This window comes from Leuresthes tenuis, unplaced genomic scaffold (genome assembly GCF_036924035.1).
Source record: "Leuresthes tenuis unplaced genomic scaffold, fLeuTen1.0.hap1 SCAF_3, whole genome shotgun sequence".
Classification (NCBI taxonomy): Eukaryota; Metazoa; Chordata; class Actinopteri; order Atheriniformes; family Atherinopsidae; genus Leuresthes; species Leuresthes tenuis.
The window spans coordinates 19,565,393-19,589,347 of NW_027325357.1; the positions used below are offsets into that span (position 1 = coordinate 19,565,393).

Genomic DNA, 23,955 nt, shown 5'->3' on the forward strand with positions numbered 1-23,955 from the left:
TCTTCTTAAAATTAACTATAAATGTTAATATGTAAGTGATTTGTGAGATGGTGTGGTGTATTCGGGGGGAATCCGTGAAGCTTTTCATAAATGCACGCCATGAAATATAACCACTGCGCACAGCACATACTGCCATCGTCACAACAACTTAATTGGTTTATATTTCTAATGTGAGGCATTGTTTGTGCACTGTAAAACATTTATACTCTCATAACAGCGCGTGCACCCTCCCTTCGCTCTGTCCCTCTTGACTTGGTGACAGACCTAAAAGCCTTTTGTTGCAATCTTAGCCAATGGAGACAGATTACGACACCGGGCAGCTGAGATATATAAAGAGCCCCTTTTTGACCGCACTTGCACATTTTTCAGTGACACCTCTGAACATACGCACACCTCCATGGACTAAATTGCACAGAGGACCCCTAAACAACCATTATACACGTGAGCGGGCTATGTATTCATCATCAGGCAGATAATTTAACTTTCAATCAAAACAGCTTGTGCCGTGAGACACTGGAACGCACTTTTTTTTGTAAAGAAAAAAGAAATTATTGTTAAAACTTCTGCTGAAAAGCTAAACAGCTCCCGGTTGATTTCTTGGATTAGATGCGTGTCACTGATTTTGTGCCTTTTCTGTAAACTAAGACAAGGAGCGGCTCGCATCCAAGAGAGGAGATATAACGGGATAAAGCGAGAGAAAACAATAAAGGAAGGAAAAAAAGTTTTCTATTCTGGTGTCCGCGCATCGTCATGCCGAGGTACAACTTCTTACTGTGCTTAGTTGTGCTTATCTCCCTGGGACAGTCAGGGAGCGATGAGCCCAATCTGCTGCTTCTTCCTGCCAGCGAGACGCCCACGGATGCCGGACTGTCTTTGCTGGACGAGGACGCTGGTTCTCACGAGTGCTCCGCTTGTGTTTGGAGGGAGCAAAGCAAAGTTCTGAGACTGGAGACCATCAAGTCCCAGATCCTGAGCAAGCTGCGTCTCAAGCAGGCGCCCAACATCAGCCGAGAGGTGGTCAATCAGCTGCTGCCCAAGGCGCCTCCGCTCCAGCAGCTCCTGGACCATCACGACTTCCAGGGAGACGCATCGTCCCAGGATGAGTTTATGGAGGAGGACGAGTACCACGCCACCACGGAGTCCGTGATCACAATGGCCTCTGAGCGTGAGTAAACGTTTACGACCGGTCAGCGAAATTGTCTCCAAATGCGTCCTGCGCGTAATTGCGGAGCGGATAGGTTCAAGTGACACAGGCCTGCTGTGTGGACAGTGGAGCCGCTGAGAAGTCATCGATGATCTAACCTACTTTTTGAGAACGAGATTTTGGGTTCATTCTTTGTCTCTGTTGGCTGGTAAAATTAGACAAATGACTCTGCTCAGCTGTTGCCCACGACTGTCAAGTAGGGATTATAAACGGACCTGGTAAATCAATAATCGGAGGCAGAAGGAGCCGTATTACTCTGAACCCAACAGCTCCAACATGATGGTCTGTTTGTTTTCGTTACGGTGATGATGATGATGGAGCAGAGTGTGCAGTATTTACTGCTCTACTGTTTGGCTGCCATGTTCAAACTTTTTATGTTTTAACATGCTTCTGTTTGTCTGAATGGAGGCACATGTCAGTCCCGTTTGAATGTCAAGTGCATTACTAATGATAATGCTTTTGGTAGCCAGTTACCCCATTTTATCCTCTATGTCTGTTTTTTTTTTCTTGCACGTGGGCCTTAAAATTCTGGATATACGATCACATGGCGAGGACCTCTGATTATTGCCTCCTAACAATTTGCTCGCCCTCTTATAGTTTCCCATAAATCCACTGGCAGGCCCCTTGGAGACGTTTTATAAAATTACTGTTGAACCCTGGCAGCTGTGCTCTATCGGTCTTTTATAGGAGGCTCTACCGGTTTCCCTGCTGTTCATCGCAGTGAGAAAAAGTGTGTCCAAAAAGCTGCTATTGTTCCCCTCATGCAGCGGCCCCCCTCGGTCTCACTTGCCTTTTAAATGCGAAGTTTATAGGCACAGCTCGTTTTTTTTTAGAACCACGAGTAGCCTACACAAAGACAGAGAATCACTTAAGGTCGAGGGGAGTGTGTGACCTTTCGCTGGCGAATCGTGGGGTTCAACAACATTTACACACGTGATATATTCAGCACAAGGCGGATATTTATCTATCTATCTATAGGCAGGTGTGTTTGGATGGCTGCTGTGGTTGTCAAGGAGCACTTTTACTTTTCCTTCCTCACCTGTCAGGGCAGACCCACTTTTCTCTGTCATTATGTAACAGGAAAAATAGAATTATTCACTGACACATTCGCCACTTAAATAATTTTAATTCTATTATCGTTCCTTCTCCATCACAATTTTGACCATCATCATGTTTTGTTACCTTCAACAGAAAGCATCCATTACTTCTGTGACCCCTTGGTCTTAGAAATGGTTTCCTTTGAGGGTTGCTGTTGCACTTGGTGGATGTGAGCATTATTTAGCTCAGCATATTCTCAGTGCATGACTCTGGTCTTGTATATTACAGGGGAATTAGGGAGTGTGTGTGAAGGATTTGGTTTGTTTGAGTTTAGTTAGATTGTTAGTGCTTCAAGATATATAGCTGTCAATTTCTCTCTTTTCTTGCTTGATACACTATTGATCCTTGAAACACACGTATGGAGTGCATGTGATAGGTTTTCTTGTGTAACTTGTTATTATCTTGGGGCTGATAAATTCCACATGTAAAATCTCTTTCATACACCCAGAAGCGCATATGAGATGCAACTCTGCATACATAACATACTCACGCTACATAATAAACAAAACTGTTGCCTCAAAATTGTATTTCCACCTTTTGCTTTCCATCTTTTGCACACACACACACGCACAAACACACACACACACACACACAAAACATACTTCAATGAATGATTTAATATCTTGTCACTGTATACGAGGCCTGCTAATTGTGTGTTTCTGACAGCCCCATACCAGCCAGAAAAGCTAATAACTGAGATTACACTGCTGAATCTGTCATGTGAAGCACTTCCTCTCATCTGTTTGCCTCATCTCTTTACGTCAGAAGCAGTTTTGATCATCTGCACCCCCACTCAACCCTACCTTCTTCTCAGTTAGCTCCCCCCCTCTTTTTTTCGTCCTCTGTTTTTTTTTTTTACTCCGGTGCTCATGGAAGAGTTGAGAGAGAATGAGTGCATCTCTGTTTTTTTTGCCTGTGGCGTCTTAGTGATCCCACAGGATTTAAAGTGCCTTTTCTGTCTCTCAGATAGAAGGAGGACTTCAAACACTATTCCCCGCGCACCTCAAACCCAATCAACCTTTCATGCTTATGCACGCTGCCTTTGATGGGCCATGGGGGTTCATACAATACATACTGAATTGGACCTGTGCCAGAGTTGCTTCTTAGTATTCACTCAAGGTACATGGGTGCTGGAGTGGGGGTTGAAAGGGTTCCTGGTCTCTAATCACTATGAAATATCCTGGAAAAATACCTCTATTTATATCATGGTGGAACACTTCATGCACTAAAACATTTCCCTCAGTACAGTGGGTCATGAAGGTAAATGCTCTGCATGTTACACAGAAAGCGAGAGTTTTTTATTAACAGTAATACATACAGGAGCTAAACTAGTCTAATTTATATAGATTTATGAGTATAAATGTGTGTGCATTCACATTGAATGTGTCTGTTTTGGAGATCAGTTGGTTTTTTGAGGTGGTCTAAGAGTTTAGCTGTATGGTCTCTCATTTTTCTCCTGCCCAAACAATTTTGTCCAGACCTTCCTTCACCCCATCCCTCTTTTTGACCGTTGATCTCTGCATACTTCAACATTAAGTGGCCACACACTATGACTTTTAGATCCCCCCTAAAAATACTGCTTATTCTTGACTGCAATTTTTGCTCTTGTTGCATCATTTGTTGCAGGAAAGTTAAAAGTCACACAAAAAAACACATACTGTGTTGTTGGTGCGATCTTGCTTTAGTTAAAGTAATTTTCTTTGCTGACTGTAAATCTGAAATTGGCCAGTAACGGAAGATCCAGCAGAGAGCAGCACTTGCTTACCCTCCCTCCAAGCCTATATATTCCATCTTTAAACTTTCTATTTTCAAATGGAGATTTCAGTGTGTCCAAAATATGGGAAATCGGTAACTTTTTACGGATAATCACTTATTCTTCAATGAGATCTTATATTGAAGTTAGATTTCTGGATGAAATTTCAAACACTTTCTCCTGTCAAATTATAATTTATTTTTAAATTGTTTTATTCTCACATATCATTCATACACCATAATTGCATGTGAGCTATAGGAGGGACTATCCTTGCATTATTATGTAATCCTGTTAGGATGCAGCACACTGAGAATGAACACAGGCTTGTACAGCTCAGTAGTACATCTACACACATGTCAAGGTATGAACATGCACATTTCCACATATGCACACTTGTGTTGACACATAAGGATACCCACACACGCCCACTCTCACAGTCTCTCACGCACACACTCAAGAGAAAAGTTCTCCTATTGACAAAAAGGGTCACAGAGTTCACAGCAATGTGATATATTGGACGAGAAGACTATTAGCCTCATCAGGTCTCTTTCTTTGGCAGCAAAGACGAACCGGTAGTAACTTGAACACTTATCCCCCCACCACACAGACACACACACACACATACATACACACACACTCATCCACTAACCACTCCCCCAAAAAAAACAAGTCTTTTATAGTGTTGACCCTATAAAAGGGTCATTTCCTGAAGGTGCAGGAACCATAAAAATAAAGAGGGAGAGCGCTAAAAGGACAGAGCAGCAGAAGCCGGACAGTCTTCAAGTCACTGGTCAGTGTTTGCTGGAAGTTGATGACTATGTGAGGTTTTTATAGATTCATTTATTCCATGGAGGTCTCAGTTTGACGATGACACCTGTTCCTCTTGTGTAGTTGGTGGCATCAGTTTAGGGAAAGACAAACTGGTTGGATGTTGGGACATGAGCAGTCTGTTTAAAAAGAAGAGGGTCTGTAGAACTTTAGACATTGCACGACATACTGTCAACTTTATGGCTAATAAAATTTCAAAGGGACCAAAGTCTATTAATACAGGGACAAAATTTCCCCAGGGCCTCAGGAATCTCATTCCTTCAACCCTTCTTCCTCTATTCCCACGCTCCCGTCGCACCATTCCCTGCAGCCCATATTCTCCCTCGACTTTTGAGAATATGTTACTTTATGATTCAATACACGCTTTGTCACAAAATACAACACTGAGTTGTTGAGGGAAATGTCGAGACTGCTAATAATCAAAGTTTGGAGACATGGCTGTGCAAGAATATTATTTTCATGCCTCCTTCTTTTTCTGCTGGTTTGTGTAACACTGCTTGAGCGTCTTCCGTATCTGTAAAGGATTTAAAAGAGCCTGATCAAGTTAGGTTTACCAAAACTCGTGCTCTGGATATGAAAGGGGGTGGAGGGAAAACGGGAGTGAGTCCGCAGGGAGCAACAAGCAGCCCAGTCCTATCCTAAAGGGACAGAAATAATGGAAGGGTTTTATAGGTACAATTAAAAAGACCTGAAACAGATGTTACGTTTCACTAATAAAGGAAATAATTACTTCACACCAGTAATTAAGTCCTATGTAGGGACATGAGTGAGGAGGAGGAGGAGGAGGTGAGTGAAAAGATAAAATGGAGATCATTGAAGGGATTATTGTTGATGGATGTGTTTGAGTTCTGTGTGGTCGTGTGTGAGGAGGTGCTGTAGATGAGTTTATGGAGGAGTCCATTAAATCTAAGAGGCGTTTAAGCAAACAAAATGCTGCATGGGCATAATGTTGGATCCCACGAGGGAGCCACTGTGTCAGAAAGAAGCACAATTAATGGTGGATTACCTCATGATTATCTACATGAAAATTTAATTTGCCTCTTCTCTGCGGCAGAGGAGGACAGTTCCTCGTTGTATTTATCACCTGTGATTGTATTTCCCACATCATCTCAGGATATTCTTTATGATTCAAGGGATTCTCTTTTGGGACATTTTTTATTTATATTGTGCATAGAACGGATGGACGAAGACGAGCCCATCAAGGGAACTATCAATATATGATGTTGCTTGGAAATTCTTAAAGAAGCAGGGTAGAGCAGAAAGCATCCTGGAGGGAGGTTTGGCACAATCTGGTCACACTGACTTTGTCTTTAGAGAAAACACTTGGCTTAGGCTCTGACAGATTTGGGTGCATTCAGGCTTTTTCTTTTTTTTTTCAGCAGCCCTGAGAGTTCGAACAGGAAATCTTCTACGGACATGACATGAATATGTGAAAAACGTTGTGTTATAGGAAAGTTTTGAGTATGAAATCAAAAATGTAATGGAACTGTTTCATATTCAAAGTGTGAGATTAGCTGCATCTTCATTAAATATTTCACTGTGATCTATACATATTACTAACCTTTCTGCAGAGCTACAGGCTGTACCAAACAATTAAAATACATTTTACAGGCAGTTACTCAGAATGAGGCTTTAAATGAGAAACTCAAGGAGCGTACCATATTGATCTAAAAGATCAAACCTTGTCTCACTGAGTGTAATATCTAAATACCGCTTTTAGTTTAAAAGTTTGATTAAGTAAAGAGTTTAATTACAATGTCATATGCAAAATTGTGAGACCTGATTTTATTGCATTTTTTTTGGGAGAAAAAGTATCAAAAAGCTTGTACAAAATGAGTGATATGAAAGAGGGGAACTGTCAGCTCGACAATCCATGATACCTATGAATTGGTTATACTTGATCCAAAACATTGTGTTTTGTGTGTGTGTGTGTATCAAATTGAACTTCAATATTGATTCTGTTTAACTGTAATGAGAATGTGCGAAATCATCTAAGAAGTTTATTGTTAGAGAGATTGTTTTTGATGAATAAGCAATTTTTGATCAGATCACATAATCTTTTAACACAAAATTCAAAGTTCTTAAGAGTTGCGCAGAAACTTGGAACTGGTTCCTGGTCTGAGTTCATTGGCCTGGTCTTACTGTGTTTATAATTCTCATTACTTTATTAGTTGTTTAGATCAACACCACATAATCTGTTTCTCTGTAAAGTTTTACGTGAAGCCACAATTGCTGCATCACTGCTGTGAGCACTGTTGGGTAATAATAAAATGCTGTGGAGAAAAGTAATGCATTATGAAAAAGGAACACTCCTGTGACAATTCTTTGCACATATTGGTTATGTTGTTCAGAGATTATATTGCCGAACATGCATCTGCCTTTGCATGCAGCATTTGCTTCTCAACACAACCACTACCAACCCTTTAATGTCTTTTTGAGTTTGTAAGTTTTAGCTGAACTGTAAGTTAGCTATTTCTTTTTTCAAGCTGAGCACCAGCATAATTTTTCTCTTGCGTGTTGTTCTTGTGCTTTATCCTCAAAGCCAGCTACAGATACTCACATACATTATAAAAGGATTCACTCCATATCAGTTCTTAGAATAAGGCTAAAGTACCTGGTAGTGTGGGAAAACTAAGTACAGTCACTATTGCGATAGCTTGTAAAATCACCTTTTGTCGTAATGATTTGAAGAAATTGTTTTCAATAGGATGTTATCAGTCGCCATTGTGGAGAATTTTTGGCCTACACTTGTTGAGAACCTTTTTGCAGTTCACTGAAGTTGGCATTCATTTGTTCATGCACAGCTCGCTTAGGGGTAGGTCTGGACATTGACTGAGTCATTGCAACACCTTGATTATTTTCTTATTCAGACATTCTGTTGTGGATTTGCTGCTGTGCTTGGGATCATTGTCTTGTTGCGTGACCTAATTTCAGCCAAGCTGGAAGTCTTGGCTGGGGCAAGGGAGCTTCCGGTCATTTCGCTTCTGTGTGCACTCAGTGGACAGATGGCCTCACATTTGACTCTAGAATACTTTGGTATGCAGAGTAGTTCATAGTTGACTCAATGACTGCAAGGTGTTCGGGTCTTTGAGCCCAAATCATCAGCCCTCCACCATCGTGCTTGAGAATTGGTATGTTGTAAGTTTTTGTGCAGATATGCTGTGTTTGATTTTCTCCAAATGTCATGGTGTATAGTATGATCAAACATCTCCACTCTGGTCCCATCTGTTCAGAGGATATTGTGCCAAAAGATTCTTGGTTTGTTCAGATCCAACTTTGCAAACTTAAGCTCTGCTGCCATATTTTTTTGGAGAGAGGAGACTTTTTCTAACTGTACTGTCGTAAATTTGAATATGCTGCTAAAAACCTTTTTAACATTCCAAAATATGTTTTTTTGTGTGTGTTACAAGACATATTATGAGCAAAGTCAGCCATCAGCCCAGTGGCGCAGGATCTCTGCACTCAATCTGCATTATACCACTGAAAGCCTTCATGTGCAATGGAACCAGCGTTAACCAATCCCTTACTAATTGTGGAGTTTAGGTCGTACAGCTAATTTGTATGTGCTGTGAAAAGAATATCTAGCAAGCGAGGAGAACTTAGCACAGGCTAGGTGGAGAGCATGGAGCTGTAACACTATGTGAGCCATTGGAGGCAGCGAGAGGCTTGCCAGCTTGCTTCCTGTCGAACAGGAGCGAATTGCAGAAGCCACTAGCTCTGGGAGTGCCGTGTTAGATAGGGTCAGAAACCTGGCTAACCCAGTAGCTAGCAGAGCAAACTCTTGGCGCAGAGAAGCAAGGCCAAGCGAGAAGTAGCACTCTGCAGCATTTTATTTCTTCAAGTATTTTTTTTTATATATTGGGCTTTATTGAAGATGCAGCCATGACACAGTGGATATATAAAAGTATGGCTGAATTACATCAATATTAGAACTGGTCATTGCTTAGTAGAGGCAGGGAGGTTTGTGTCAGCTGCTGGTGGGTGGAGATGTGGGCAGGGCCATATTAGCATATTCATAAATCCACATTCACTAAAGGAGGAGGAAACCCAAGTCATTTTAAGGGTCTTAGTTTTTTTGTCCTGGCTAAAACTGCAATGTGAAAATAGACAAATGTTTGTTTGTCTTTTTTTGAGGATTTATAAGTGCCAGAGGGAGATTCTAGTATGCTAACTGAGGGCTGTGGAGTCTTTTTTTGTTGTTGTTGCAATTGTTATGATCACTATGTGGTCTAACCTTCGGTTGAACTTGCTGGGACGTCCACTTCTGGGAAGATTAGCAACTGTCAAAGATTTGTGATGAAGCTTTCTCACTGTTCAGTGATGAACTCCACATTCATTGGAAATGGGCCTATAACCCTTTCCAGATAGATGGGCAGCAGGGATTGTTTCTCAATCATCATGGCTGATGTCTTTCCTCCTTGGCATTATGTTTTTTGATGAAATCTGGCAGTTTTTGTGTCTGCAAGATACTTGTGTTCTTTTAGATCAAGCTAGTTCAAACTGGATAAAAGAGATTTCTAAGATGTTGTGAGAATGTCTACTTTAAAGCATTTTACCCAAGTACTTCTCAATGACTAAACCTAAGCATTTCAGCTGTTTAAACCTAAACAAAGAGCATGTGAATACAACAAAGATGAAGTTTTAGCCAGGACAACCCAGCTTTTGTGGATCACAAATATGTACCTCTCGTTACGTCTTCCATCATCTTAATACAGACTTTATCACTTGGTTAAACTGGCAAACTCCTATTGCGAAATGGTGGGAATAATAAATGATCAATTCTATTCAAACAAACAAACAAGCAAATAAATAAATGAATAATCTGGCAGCAACACTGAAATCAGATGTCAGTATTCACTCATACTCTGATTGAAGCCCCATCATCGATACAACAGCAGCTTTAAAAGCAATTCTCCACATTAATCAAAACCATCTGTCTGTCATGTTCAGATGTTAGCTTATGTAAAGCATGTGAAAAGTTCTGGATGTGATAGAGAACAATGTTGCCCTGTGACGTTAATGCCTTGCATGTATGTGTGGATGCACACAAACACTAGCGGTCACACCCCAGCATGCCTCATGCTGCCCAGCTGTCCACCTTATCGCAGTTCACTGCTCTTCTTGTCCTGCTGTTTAGCAAGCGTTCTCATAATACAAACATATGTAACACTAAAAACAATGAGTTTTGAGTGTGTTAGCTGAAAGCAGTCAAAATGGGGCTTGTGTATGTTGTGTGTTTATGTGTGACTGTCTGTTTCCGTGTGAGTGTGTGCTTATGTGTGTTCACTGTGCTAGAACAGGGAGCTTTAGGAGGTGCCTTTTGTTGCTCCTGGGGGGCTACCGTGCTCAGTCCTAATAGGAGTCTTGTGCCTGCCATTGTCCCAGGGGAGCCTTCTGAATGAAGGGGTCCAACTTCTCATACACATGCACACACACACAAACACACACCTCCATCCTCAGCTCGAGCTCTGCATCCCCCACCACCCTCTCCACTCCCTTGGGACAATGGGGGTGGCTGAGAGACAAAGAGGGAGTGGGGTTTGCGTGGAATGGGATGTTTGAGGGGGTGTGCTGTGGCCTCTGTCTTATTAGAAGGGTCGTGAACGTGTCACGATGATTAATATGCTGAGGTGCGTGGGGATACCCTAGAGTCACATTTATTCAACATAAAGGCTCCCAAACACACACTCTCCTCAAAATGGCACATTTACATTTCCCATTCATATACATATAGATTTGTATATATATATATATATATATATATATATATATACGTGTGTGTGTATTTTTACTTTTTACAGCTAAAAACATCAGTATGATATATTACATAAGATTAATAAACCACCTGATTGTTCACTGTAAAGCAAATTTCTTCATCAGCCTAATATTTAACAAAGAGTGTTAAACAAAAAAAAAATCCACAAGAATATAACAAATACTTAGTTAAACAGTGTCTACTTAGTTTTCATATTATCCTGTTTGGATGACTGAGTGGAGAGATTGTGAGATTGACCAGTCGATATTGGAAGGTTCCTCTTCAGCAGTAAAGTTGACAGAAAGAGGGTGTTGAGTCACAGCAGCAGAGTCTTCATCAAAACACCCAGAAATCTTTGGGAATTTTTCTTTTCTCTTTATTCCTGTTGGCAGCCAAAAAACTACATCAATAAGAAAGCATCTGTCTTTTTTTGGCATTTTTTACATAATTTTTTTACAACTACATCTGAACTTCCCCCATTCATCTCTTTTCAACAGTTTAACTGGCTCAGTTCTCTTCAGCGCCTCATCAACATTACTGCTAAATGCATTTAAATGGGCTACGATCACATGAAAACAGACAGATGGCATGGTGAATAAACCCTTATATTCTATATGCTTCCCCTTGTATGCACATATAGGAGGCTAACTATGGAACACAGGTACCCAGGGAGTCCACCAGATGTTTGATAGGCCCACCTGCAGGCCTGCTGTGTGTTGGCAGTAAAATTCATGCGCTGCATATGCTGCAATTATACCACAGGGAAATAAGCTGCTAAAATAATGATGTAGGCTGCAGACACGATGAAGAAAAGCAAACAAACCTGTTTCCTTTGGAAAATGCGACCACTGTCAATTCTTCCTTATAGTTTTAGCTAAAGTAAAATAAGAGGAGTGTTCATGCTGTTGAGGTTTTATACTTTCATCTTCGGTGTAGCACAGGAGACAAGGTGTCTGTCGGTCCAGCTGTATGTACTGAACACAAAATCAGTTTATATCTTTACTACAGGACTGAAGTGAGAGCATTAAAGCACAGAGCTACAACTAAGCAAATTGTCCAGGAAATTAAGCCATAAAAGTCTTGTCATAAAATTATTGGCTTTTCCCCAAAAAATGTTCTGGTGCTTAGAAAAAAGTAAGCACAGGTGGAAGGATTAAATGTCCCCCTGGTTCTCTGGTCTTTACAAGCTGGCCTCGCTCGTTTTGTACAAGTGGAACGCTCTGCCAAGACATGGGGTGTAATTAAGCTGCAGGCATTCTCCTTTGCCTCGAGCTTGTGCATTTACAGGATCTATAAAAGCACAAATTGATTTCACCTATCAATGCGGTCATTGTTTAACATGACGTGGCTCATATGTTGTGCAGGTGTGTTTAATAACTGGGGTCCTGAATTGGATCCCGGCATACATACCCTGCTTCTCAGGTTACTCCTGGAGAAAGGCCTTGGATTATGAAACTGAGAGATTTCAGTTCCATGGTGTTTGCTAGATTGCTGTCTTTTTTTGGTAACTCAACAAAAGTGATGAAAACTGCTGGCAAAAGAAGAGCTGCTGTGTGTCTGTTCCCAAAAGTAGTAATCACAACCCCAAGCAAACTGCAGAATAATTAATTCCCAGTTTTGTGCTGATGAGCAAACACAACACCACCCACGTTAATTGCTGTGACCTCAGCAACCTACTAAAAGGAACATTGACATATTGTTTGTTCAGCGTGAGACATTTTTATAATTTACACTCACTAATGACTGTGCTTGGAAATACAGGCTGAAGGACCACGTCTGTCCCTAGCTTGGCCCTTATTCAATGTTTGCCCTGGACTCTTCTAATGGATAGTCCATCTGTACCTCAGTGAATTCATATCCCTCAATGCATGCCCATAATTCAATTACAATACTTGTTTAGTGTGAAAAAAAAACAAAAAAACTTGATGCAGTGTTCTCGCTTGGTCAGTGGAGTCTAATAAACAATTCACTATTGGCTGGAGAATCTCCGCCCTAATCAAAACAAAAACAAACTGTGGCCAGTTCAGCACTGTTGTGTCTCTGAGATTTGGAGTGAATCTCTGGTGAAAAGGCGTGATGTGAGGAAAGACATATTACCATTGCCATAGGGTCGACCTTGACCTTCAAACTCAATCTGGCTGTTAGGGCCGCCCCTCCCCAGCACCCTGAGATGTAAAGAGGCTGACAGTTTTGACCCCTGATCCCATTTCTTCACTAGGCTGAGGTGCCAAGTAACCTTTTGACCCAGGAAGCATTTGCAGGTTGCCTGAGCAACCCCGGACTTAGCGGTGATTGACAGGTTCAAGCATTTTCTTTTCCTTTTCTTTTTCAAAAGGATTGAAAACAACATCTTTACACGACACACGATCAAACACAAGCTTTTTTTTACTTTTCTTTTTTCTTTTTTTACAAAATCTGATATATCAAATTTACTCAGAGAAAATGGGCGGATTAGATATTCTATTGTACTCTGTTGGCACATTATCATAAGAAATAGATACAGAATAAATTTCCCTTAATAAATGAACACTTTACATGGAAATGAATGTATGAATTCAACGGATGGATGTCATTATATCAGATGTAGATCTATGTAAATTAACCATGTGCAGATCCGACATGGGGTGCAAATCACAGAAACACCAGTGCCATGGATCATGACAGGAATAAATCTGCCCATTTCAGGAGGCGGCTTGTGCTCTCTGACGTAACTCTTAATCCAAACCCCAAATATATCTCCAAAGGGGAGGTGTGGGGGGCCTGAAAAAACTTGAGATTTTCATTTTGGTACTTGTAATGTAGGGTTAGTCCATTTCATTATGACTGACCCAGGGGAATGTAAGGTTACCATCTGGCCACTGGTCACCATTACTGATTCTTGTTTTAATATGCAAATGGATCTGTTTCCAACCTTAAAGTAATCGCAAATGTACCCTTACTGAATAGACTACACAACAGGACCATGTGCACATATAATATGCAGCTTTCCTGCAGATGGGTGGAGGAAAGCTGTCAGTCTACCAGAAAATGTAGTGCTTAGAGACAGATAGTTGTTACTGTTTACAATATCGTGCTATAAAAGTAAACTCAAATGCTCTTTTGTCATTTAAATCACAGTGTCTCTGTAAATTACAGATTCTTTCATTCAGAATGTAAGCTGCCTTTATCCAAGTAATAGTACAAACAGAACAAACAAACGAGACCGTGTTTAAACAAGAAATAATGTATGTTGGTAATAGCAGCGAAAAACTGAGCTACAAGCTTTGTAAAACCCTCCTTATCTCATTCACAGTGTTGCACATAACATGCCAGCAAGTTCTTACTTGTCTATAGCACGCAGGTCTGTGATTGTCACTGGCTTTATCATCAGTGTGCAAATCACTTGCATATCTTTTGTGTTAAGTCCAAAGAAATGCAACTCTGATTCATGCCTCTTGAAAACTAACAACCATGTCAACTGCTCCTGTGATCTGTAGTGTATAATACAATTATAGACAGGGAATCACAGTTTTAAACTGTGTTGTGAATTTATAAAAGCTGTACCAAAAAGTCTGATTTCATTCATGTCAGTCAGAAAAAACTGCTGAGGTATGCAGTTAGACAATCTAGCAAAAATAGAGAGTTCGATAAAAGTGATTTTGCCTTTGCATTAACTAAATACTCAGCGATGACTTTCTGATAAGCCTCCTTCCACTTTGCAGGACATAAAAAATATTGTTTGCAAAAAGGTAACAGCAATAATGTCCTTTTGGTTTGAAGTGAATAATGATGACAATGCTGCTGGAACAAATTATGACTCAACAGAAATGGAAAATATCCCTAGTTGGCAATACATTGAATACATTTGAATATGACGAAAGACTTAGACATTCTCTAATTCTGGTGACAAATGTGAATAGAATGTGTTCTTTGTTTCACAGCGGAGCCCCTGGTGCAGGTCAACGGGAAGCCCAGCTGCTGCTTCTTCAAGTTCAGCCCCAAACTGATGTTCACCAAGGTGTTGAAGGCCCAGCTGTGGGTGTATCTGCGACCGCTGCAGCAGACCTCCACCGTCTACCTGCAGATCCTGCGACTGAAGCCCGTCACAGAGCAAGGCAGTCGCCACATTCGCATCCGCTCCCTGAAGATAGAGCTCAACTCCAGGGTCGGCCACTGGCAAAGTATTGACTTTAAGCATGTGTTGCAGAACTGGTTCAAACAGCCCCACACCAACTGGGGAATTGACATCAACGCCTTTGATGAGAGCGGCAATGACCTGGCAGTTACCTCGCTGCGACCCGGGGAGGAGGGGCTGGTAAGGATCCTCAGACCTGTCCCTGGGGCTGGGGAGGGGAATCACTTCCATCACAGCTCACTTTCAGAAAATCTATATTTCAAAGACAGCCTGCCAAAGTCGTGTTACTAAAAGAAATGAAGGCAACTCTTTTTTTAAATGATAACTAAATCATCATGAGAAAAAGCCTGGTATTAATGTAATCCAGCATATTCTTTCTCTGTGTCCAGCATAAACTCAAAATCACCAAAATATTGAAATCTTGCTTCTTTATGTCCAATAGAATGTGACAGCTTGGTAGTTTTTACTTTAGTTTTAAGTGTCTGCAAGTTGTTTCTCATTTTAGACTCTAAATTAAATATAGAGGCAACATAAAACTAAAATTGGAAAGTGTCTAATGCCTTGAAAATAGCTCAGATGCTGTTTTATTTCCCTTTATATTTGATTGAATACACTGAAAACTGCCAATGCTTTTTATTGGACTCAAATGTGTTTAGCCTTTTTTGTGGCTTGCATGTTGGGTGCTTTTTTACTTTTTCCTACTGCAAAAAAAAAAATGATCTCACGCTTTCATTAAAAATAGATGAAAGGGTGACAAACCCCAAGTTTACATAATGTACAGTCATGAGACTTGTACTGGTCTTTATATTTACTTAGATTATTCTATTAGTGGTAAACTTCTGGCTATAATGTCAAGGAGGGGGCTGCCAGGATGAGTTCAAACTTCAGTTTCAAAGCAAAAGCCTTGGTGAGCCATTAATCTAGTTAGAGTTACTGTGACTGACAGCTAAATACAACATCTTTGTTGAATTATGTAGGCCACTTACCCGAGTTAAGCAACACCAAATATTTACCAAGTGGTTATTTGGGTCAGATCTTCACAACACACCAGAGGTCAGCTCTGGTGTCTTGGCCAATAAATTGTTGCCCTCTGACCACACAGCAGTGAGCAATATTATTCTTGAGCGAAAAAAGAAGGAAAAGATCCCAAACACATTCAAGTGTACAAAAATAAAACAAAAACACAACAAGCAAGAAAGAAACAAACTCAGCTTCTCCTTGATCCTCTGGATCTTTTCTCTGCAACAAAGACCCTAAAGGCCAACCTAACATGGTCCCACCCTGACAGCCCTTCAGCTTATTTCCTCTTTTGAAAGCGTCACAGAAAACTGTGCTGCAGTCCAGCTGGAAACACCGTGGGGAGAACAAGGCTTTGGAAAACAAACACGTTGAAGTAAAATATTTGATCTGGTTGCTGCGCCCAAAGGTCAAGGTTATGGTAGCCTGCAGATGACCTCCCGGGTCAGGGATCAAACCAAGCACACACAGTCAGCCATTAGTGCAAGAAAAGACTAGTTTCTGTCAATGCCCATTGAATCACTGCTCGAATGGCACATTGTGTTCCTAAAAATGACAAATTGATTAAGTTGCATTTTGGTAAATTGTGAAATGAGTGGGTGCTGGATTTTAAGCAGATTAAAGCTTGTTCTCTATCACATAAGAGGGACACTCTTTCAGGTCACTAAATTATCAACTTTTTAGTTTGATGGGAAAACTGAAAGCCGTGAGCAGCTTTTAATGCTAATCTAAATCAGAGTTTAGCCTCTTCTTTTAGTAAACATACAGTGCTCTTTAAATGGAGATAGTGGAGGACAGTATCAAAAAAATTTGGTTGAAAGATATCACACCATGCGTCATTAAATGCTGCCCTAACAATGCTGTAAAATTAATTCAATTTTAGTTGTAGAAATTGCTATAAGACTAAATTCCCCCCGATAGATAAGTATATAGATAACATTTGAATCATCCAAAGGATGGATTGGTTTATTTTAAAACATTTTGTTGAGGTTAAGATATAATTCAGGCATCAAAAATGAGTCTGTCATTCAAGATAAGATAAAATAAAATAACCCGCAATTGACCACATGACTATTAATGACTGAGTCCTAAAACTGAGCTTCATTTCACAAGAAAACAGGAGCACAATAACATCAGGAAATTTCCTTCACTCGGCCGTCAAGAATTCCACAGTGGTTTTATGTAATGACGAATTATTTAAAGTTAAATGTATCAGATAAATTAAACACCCCAGGTGAAAAGATAACAAGGTCTGGGTGCTGTCATACTGTGGCAAAAATGATGCAGCGTCTACAATTAGTTGCTTTTTAATGGGCTTGTTGATATCAGATATTAATGATCCGTAACAGCAAGACCAGAACAGCTGTTAGAAATAACATGAAAGATGGCTCTGTTTAATTCAAGTTTCCTGTTAAACCATGACAATGTCACTATGCGTAAACAATAAGCTGTCATCATCATACATAATATTACAGTAGTTACACTTTTTGATTCCTATGATATGTTTGATTGAAACAAGCTACACTGACTGTTTGTATCTGTTTATAATCTAACAGAAACTCAGTTACATTTCAACTACTAGTTCCTTTGCATGTTGTCAGAAAGGATGGGAATAATCTTTATCTTTCTTAATTTGCTGGTTGGCTGAATACGCTTAACTTTTCAGCAGCCAGTCTCAGCCCTATCAACACATAAGATGCATAACTTTAATGGCTTCATGAAGCTGTTCAACTGATGTTATTCAGACTTTTGTCCTTTTGTAACCCTAACCAAGTAGTTTTGATTTCTAAAGCCGAAAGGCATTTTGTGTTTCCCTGTAACCATGGCAACCGGTGTAGGGGCATTCATAACGAGGACTGTTGGGTTATAAAAACAATGTATTTTAGCTCATACCCCGATTGTCTATAAATGTTTTAGTGGCGCGTTGTCGTGTTATTGGCTGACCATATGTTGGTCTCTATCTCGTGTCTCAGAGAGGCACATGGTTGAAAGCCCGGCATGTATAAGGCGTATCTCCCTCGTGCTACTCATAGGAGGCGTTATTTTATAGCGCTGAATTCTAAGTCATATTCAAGTTGTTCAGTCAGACTTGTCAAAATTTGACAATGCATGAAGGCGTAATAGTCCTTATAGGGTGGCAGATTTTTCACAGCACGTATTGCAATAAAACAATTTTGTCATCATGCCAAGTGTACATTGGTTGTGTAAAATAGCAGCAGTGGATGAAAGCTGCTTAAATGATCACTTTTCTACACTCATTGCTATACTCATGAGGGTTTAATTACACTACAGTAACTCAACTCAGCTTTGCAAATATAGCGCTTTTAAAGCATTTGAAGTAAACCACAAAGTGCTTTACAAAACAAAAAAAGAAGATGTACGAAGAACTAAAACAGGATAACCAGTATGCATTTTAGAAAAATGAGCCACCACACAAAACTCTGTAAGTACTTTTAGAGTTACAGTTTTCTCATTACAAGTCATTTGGCCATAAAGATTCATATCAAATGAATAAACTCTGGGTGTTGCTTTAAACAAAATAGCAACGGATCAGAGTTGTTAAAAATCATTAAACATGGTCAAACAGAGCAGAAAATGTAACTACAGCTCAGATTTCTCCTATTCATCTGGCAAAAAAGTACTAACTGAGCTGCAGCTAATTATCATTGGTAAAACCACAGAGGACTGTTTAAACAGGGCTGTTGAATTTCTCTGAACAGCTGGTTATAAGTGAAAGTAGACCCCCGTGACACTGTAATGTGACTGCAGCACTTCACACTTGCCATGCTGAAAGCGATTCATGTATATTACAGATCTGACAGAGACTACCATCTTAAAATTGTAGGGGCACATTCACTTGCCATCAGATTAATGGAAATCAGTGCATGTGTGAAAGGGGCTTAACCAGCTATTTATAGTCAGTGTTTAGAGAGAAAGCATTTCAACTTTGACTGCTAAGCAAGACTGGGAGTGAAGCGTCAGTGGTGTTCAAATGTAAACGTGACTGGATTTTTATGAATTTGAGTTGTTCAGCTATAGCCAGTTACAAAAATAAAACAGAAAATATGAGAAACAAAACCTGTTTTGGAAATTTTGCAAAAAAAAGACCCATATCCATATCCATATATCTCTACAAAGCCGTCCGAGAAGGTGCTGCATTGTTTTAAAGTCCCATTCTGCTCTTACTCTTCAACTCCTCCAAATCCTGCAAAATTAAGTTAGATTGAATCTGTGTCATCTCTGCTTTCCCGCAAATCATCTTTGAAGTGTTCACATTGTTTTGATGCTGTGCTGATTTTTACATCTGTTATGAGGCATAACCATGCCAACAGAAAGTTGTTTGCATTTGGGAGCAGCTGAGTGAGCTTTCCAAAGCCTACATAATGCCTGGACTAGCACCCCAAATCCAGAAGAGTTGAGAGGAATATGTCTAGGATGCAGAGTGGGAAGAAAGGAGAAAGAAAGCTATATTGTCCCTTGATCGTAATGGGAACTATGAGATCCCTGACAGATGAAACGAATTACCTTGAAGCCTTGACGAGGAAGCAGGGAGAATATCGGGAAGGCTGTTTTTTTTTCACTGAGACATGGCTGCAGGAACAACTCTAAGACCTCTCAAAATGGCTTTCGGACTTCACAGGCAGACAGAGTCTGCAGGCAGAGGGATAACAGTAAAGGAGGAGGGGTTGCAGTGCTTGTTAACAACAGATAGTGTGATCCTGGACATGTCAACATGCCAAAGTTGTGTCAGCTAAGTTGTTGCAAAGTTACAAAACAATCCATTTCAATAATTCATAACTCATGAATACCTGTTTTTATGAGTGCAGTATTGTGTGAAATTAAGAGCCACTGCAGTTATATTATTGCCTTTGAACAGACTCCTATCTATCGAAAGTGCAGGTCCACTTCATAGCTTGTCATATTGCCGTACCACGTTTCTACAGTGGCTGAGAAGGAACAAGGGAAAACAACCCTGGTTTTACAGAGAGCCTTTCACCATTCTTGCATTTACTCAGCTACTCTTATTTTCCTTACATGCTGTGATGCTGTGGAGGGAAGGGGAGGGTGGGGGTATTTAGTTTTTACTCAGTCAAATGTCACTAAATCCTATGTTTTACATTTACTCAGTGAGCCATGGTGTATTTTTCTGTAACAATTTCTAGGTTTGGCATAATGACATCAACTATCTGTCACACAAAGGTTTTTTGCTATGATGTCTGTGTTGTAGTTCTCTTATAACCACCTCTTTCTTTCTGTCATGCCTCTCCTCCCCCTGATTCCAGCAGCCGTTCCTGGAAGTGAAGGTTCTTGAGACAACCAAACGTTCTCGGAGAAACCTCGGCTTAGACTGTGATGAGCACTCCACTGAGTCTCGCTGCTGCCGCTACCCTCTGACTGTGGACTTTGAGGCTTTTGGTTGGGACTGGATCATTGCTCCCAAACGCTACAAAGCCAACTACTGCTCTGGACAGTGCGAGTACATGTTCATGCAGAAATATCCACACACCCACCTGGTGCAGCACGCCAACCCCCGAGGCTCTGCAGGGCCCTGCTGTACCCCAACCAAGATGTCCCCCATTAACATGCTTTATTTCAATGACAAGCAGCAGATCATTCACGGTAAGATCCCTGGGATGGTGGTGGATCGATGTGGCTGCTCTTAAGCAGTTGGAGAAGACATAGATAAGCCCTCATCAAACCACCCAAAATCCTTACAGATCTCTCCCCAGGCACCAGAACTCACTCCCTGGCACCAGATTTCACTTTTGCTCAGCAACAAAAGCTCACTGGGTTTCCATTTTGCCAGTAATTAAATTGATTCTAACTGTACAAAAAAAGTTATGAATGAAATATGAATCAAAAAAGAACTGAATGGTGGAAATACAGTACATTATGAATGATTTGAAGAGGGTGTTCTTGTGGATCAGCTTCAGAAAGTGGTAAATGAGTATGTGTTGGTTTTGTGAGGTTTTTTTTTTAGTTTTTTTTTTTTTATTGGAATCTTTGTGAAATGTCAAGTTTAGTGGAATAAGATGACAGGAGACATTAACATATTTCGTTAAGCAATGTCAGTTTTTAAAAATGAGTTTGGGAATACTTACATTCACAGATGCATTTACTTACAGGAGAGATTTGATTCACTTAAATGTTTGCAAGGGGGCATGATCAGAAATATTTTGCAATCCATCATTTTAACAAAAACTCCAAAACCATGACACACACGAACGTGCAGAGGTTTTACTTGTTGAGATACTGTGAGATATTGGTAGGATAAATCCAAAATCTTGTTTACAGATGTTCAGAGATGTAAAGTGTTGAGGAGATCCAAAACCAAACCAATACCGTGTTTTAATGTATAACACCCCAGTGTGACATTCTTGAGTATCTTTGAAACCTCTTTGATCTTTTATTTGTAGTCTTGTAAAACTTAAATAAGGAAAGAAAAGAGCTCATACTGGTTTAAGTTTATCTTTCAAAGGGGATTAATAATGTAAGTGTAACTGTTTTTGGCCCACTGCTAAATAGATGATACAATTTTAGTTCAGCACACACACTAAAGTCTAAAGTCAAAGTGAAATAAAGATGCAGATTCAACTCACGGTACTGTTCGGGAGAGGAAAACAGGGGCAAGTCCACCGGGATAACAAGAGCTTGACGGTTTTTCTTTTCTTTTTTTAGAAAAAATCCTTGTATCCAACAAAGTAAAGTCAATTCAATTTTTGCAGTAAATATTTAAAATGAGACATAAATGCACTGTTTCAGAACTCAAAGGGGCTCAAGACTGAACTAGTAAGAACAAAGACAAACACAATATCTCTACCCTGAAATAAACACACGAGGGTGTCGTTATGCTCACACACTGACGAGATGAAAGTAGTACAAATCATGGTTATCTTTAGAAGTTTACATATTTCTATTGTTCGCATCTGTGTAAAAAAACAAAACAAAAAAAAAAACATAAATTAACATAGAGCAGTAGCTACGTTACTCCTGTCAAACCAGTTCAGTCACTTTTTCTCAATGGTAGTTTCAGAAATTAGACAAAAGAAAGAAACAAACAAGAGAACAAAATCCTTTAATGGCAGTACTGTGCTACATAATAGCTTTTATATCTCACAACACACCACCATGTGCAAAACATAAAAACAAACAAAAAAAATCAAGATGATGTAACTGACATTAGTTTAGAGAGCATTACTGATTGCATTTTGAAATGCCCCCATCCACCTCAACCTCAACTGTATCATCTTTGTCATAATGGAGAAAATATTGTTAGTGCTTGAACACAGAGTAGATTAGTATGCTCGAAGCTTGTCTTTGTCTCCTGGATGCAAAGATATCCTTTTGTTATAAACGAAAGCACTATGCTGTTGGATAAAGTGAGAGCCTTCTGACATTATATATAAATGATATATGTATATATTAAAAAGGGGAACAAAAACCTTTTTTGGGGCACTCTACCTTACCAACAATAAATTTTGCACTATGGGATGTTCATGGCGTGAGGGGGTAAAGTGTCGTTTGTGTTTTACCAAGCACAAGAGAGCTTGTACAGTATAGGATTAAAAAAAGCAAAAGCAAAAAAAAAAAAAAAAAAGAAAAAAAATTCAAGCTTGTGGTGATAAACCATAAACTAGGACATTTATCACTTTTTTTCGATACCATCACACCTTTCTGACTTTGTCTGAAGCGGGGGCCTGTCCATACACCCACACACTACAATCCAATCTGGAACCTGGACATACTATAACAGTGGCCTGAAAGGCCTCCATGCCCACTTTGGGTAATAACTCGTGGCGTAATACATGTCTGGATCAATAAACATAGAATGCTTTAACTGGAAATGGCCCACCCATCAACTTTAATCTGTTACCATGCTCGAGAGATGGCATCCATGACTTAAATAATGTGTCGACTGTCTTGTGTAGATGTGTTTTTGCCTTTATGTGTATTTTAAGTGAGAGCACCCATGTAAGAATGGGAGGAATATCCAGGGATTGTTAGCCAAAGTAGAGGATGACAAGTTGCGTGCTGTAACCTTTCTGATTGCAGGAATATGCTGGAACATTTCAAAGGGAGGAAAAGCTGGTTATGGGGAAGTGGTTGGAAAAAAAAAATTCCACAGGTCTGTTGTTATTTATTAATTTCAATTACAATGCATTTGAAAGTCTGTCTACCTCACTTAAGCCTTCTAAAATATTTGCTTTTGAAAAGATGTTAGCAGTTGATCAGTGCAAACATTTTACTCATAACAGCCACCCCCTCCAAAAATGTAGATGAAAACCACAGGGTCCCCTTGCTCTCAGGTTCGGATTGAGTTATTGACAGTATGACTGATGGTAGCGGCTCTGGTCATGTGTGGACAAAAGAAATTATTAGCTGTGCCCACATCTGTGTCTTTACTATGGTTTAAGCTGTTGAGAAGTTGTATTTTGAATTTGTTCGTAAAAAAATGTTTGTATACTGGTGTGTGTGTGTGAGAGTTTTTTCATATAAATATATGAGAGTAAAAATATCTTTGTCAATACATACCCAAATATTAACCTTATGATGTTTTGGACAGGTTCACCGCTTCTAACGTTTATCTCTCTTTCCCTTTTCATTCCTCTGCTCTTTGTGTAGAAAAAAAAGAGAAAAAAAATCACCCCAACTTTGTAGTTTAATTGTTGTGCATATAAATAACTGTATGATTATTTTTGCCTTTTGTTGTTTATTTACTGTCATTTTTCTTTTGTACAATAAATCATTTATTTAGCTTATGGGGTTTGTGTTTTATTTTGTTTTTTTTTCATTGTTGTTCATAGAAGATGTAACTCTACTCACTGCTGTGGTCATAATCTTTGTGTTGTCATGGACAAATGTAGAATAGTCCTAATTTTTGCATGTGTAAAAGGCAGTGTGTTGTATTGATAGCAACATTTTGATTTTTTTCATTCCATCCACTCAGATGTCAGACATTCAAATAAATGGTGCACATTAAAAGGACTGTACAGTAAATGAGTGATCGGAAAACAGCCTAAGACTGCAGTGGTAAAACCCCTGAATGTATTGAAGTGAGAGTGAGAGGATTTATTGTTAATGACTTTCCCTATTTTAAACAAAGAACAAAGTCTTCCTTGCCTGAGAGTATCATTTTGCACCAACATGTTCTACATTCACTACTGCCTACGAGTAAAGTAATTGCT

The 23,955-nt window shown here is 39.8% G+C and overlaps 1 protein-coding gene across 1 annotated transcript; it reads left to right on the top strand.

The window, feature by feature from the left end:
* The first annotated feature begins 381 nt into the window (after positions 1 to 381).
* On the top strand, positions 382 to 21,791 carry LOC140303579 (growth/differentiation factor 11-like). Its single transcript, XM_072382388.1, has 3 exons — positions 382 to 1,165; positions 14,559 to 14,932; positions 20,056 to 21,791. The coding sequence occupies exons 1-3, from the start codon at positions 751 to 753 to the stop codon at positions 20,431 to 20,433; spliced, it is 1,167 nt and encodes a 388-aa protein (XP_072238489.1). The 5' UTR covers positions 382 to 750; the 3' UTR covers positions 20,434 to 21,791.
* The last annotated feature ends 2,164 nt before the right edge of the window (positions 21,792 to 23,955 follow it).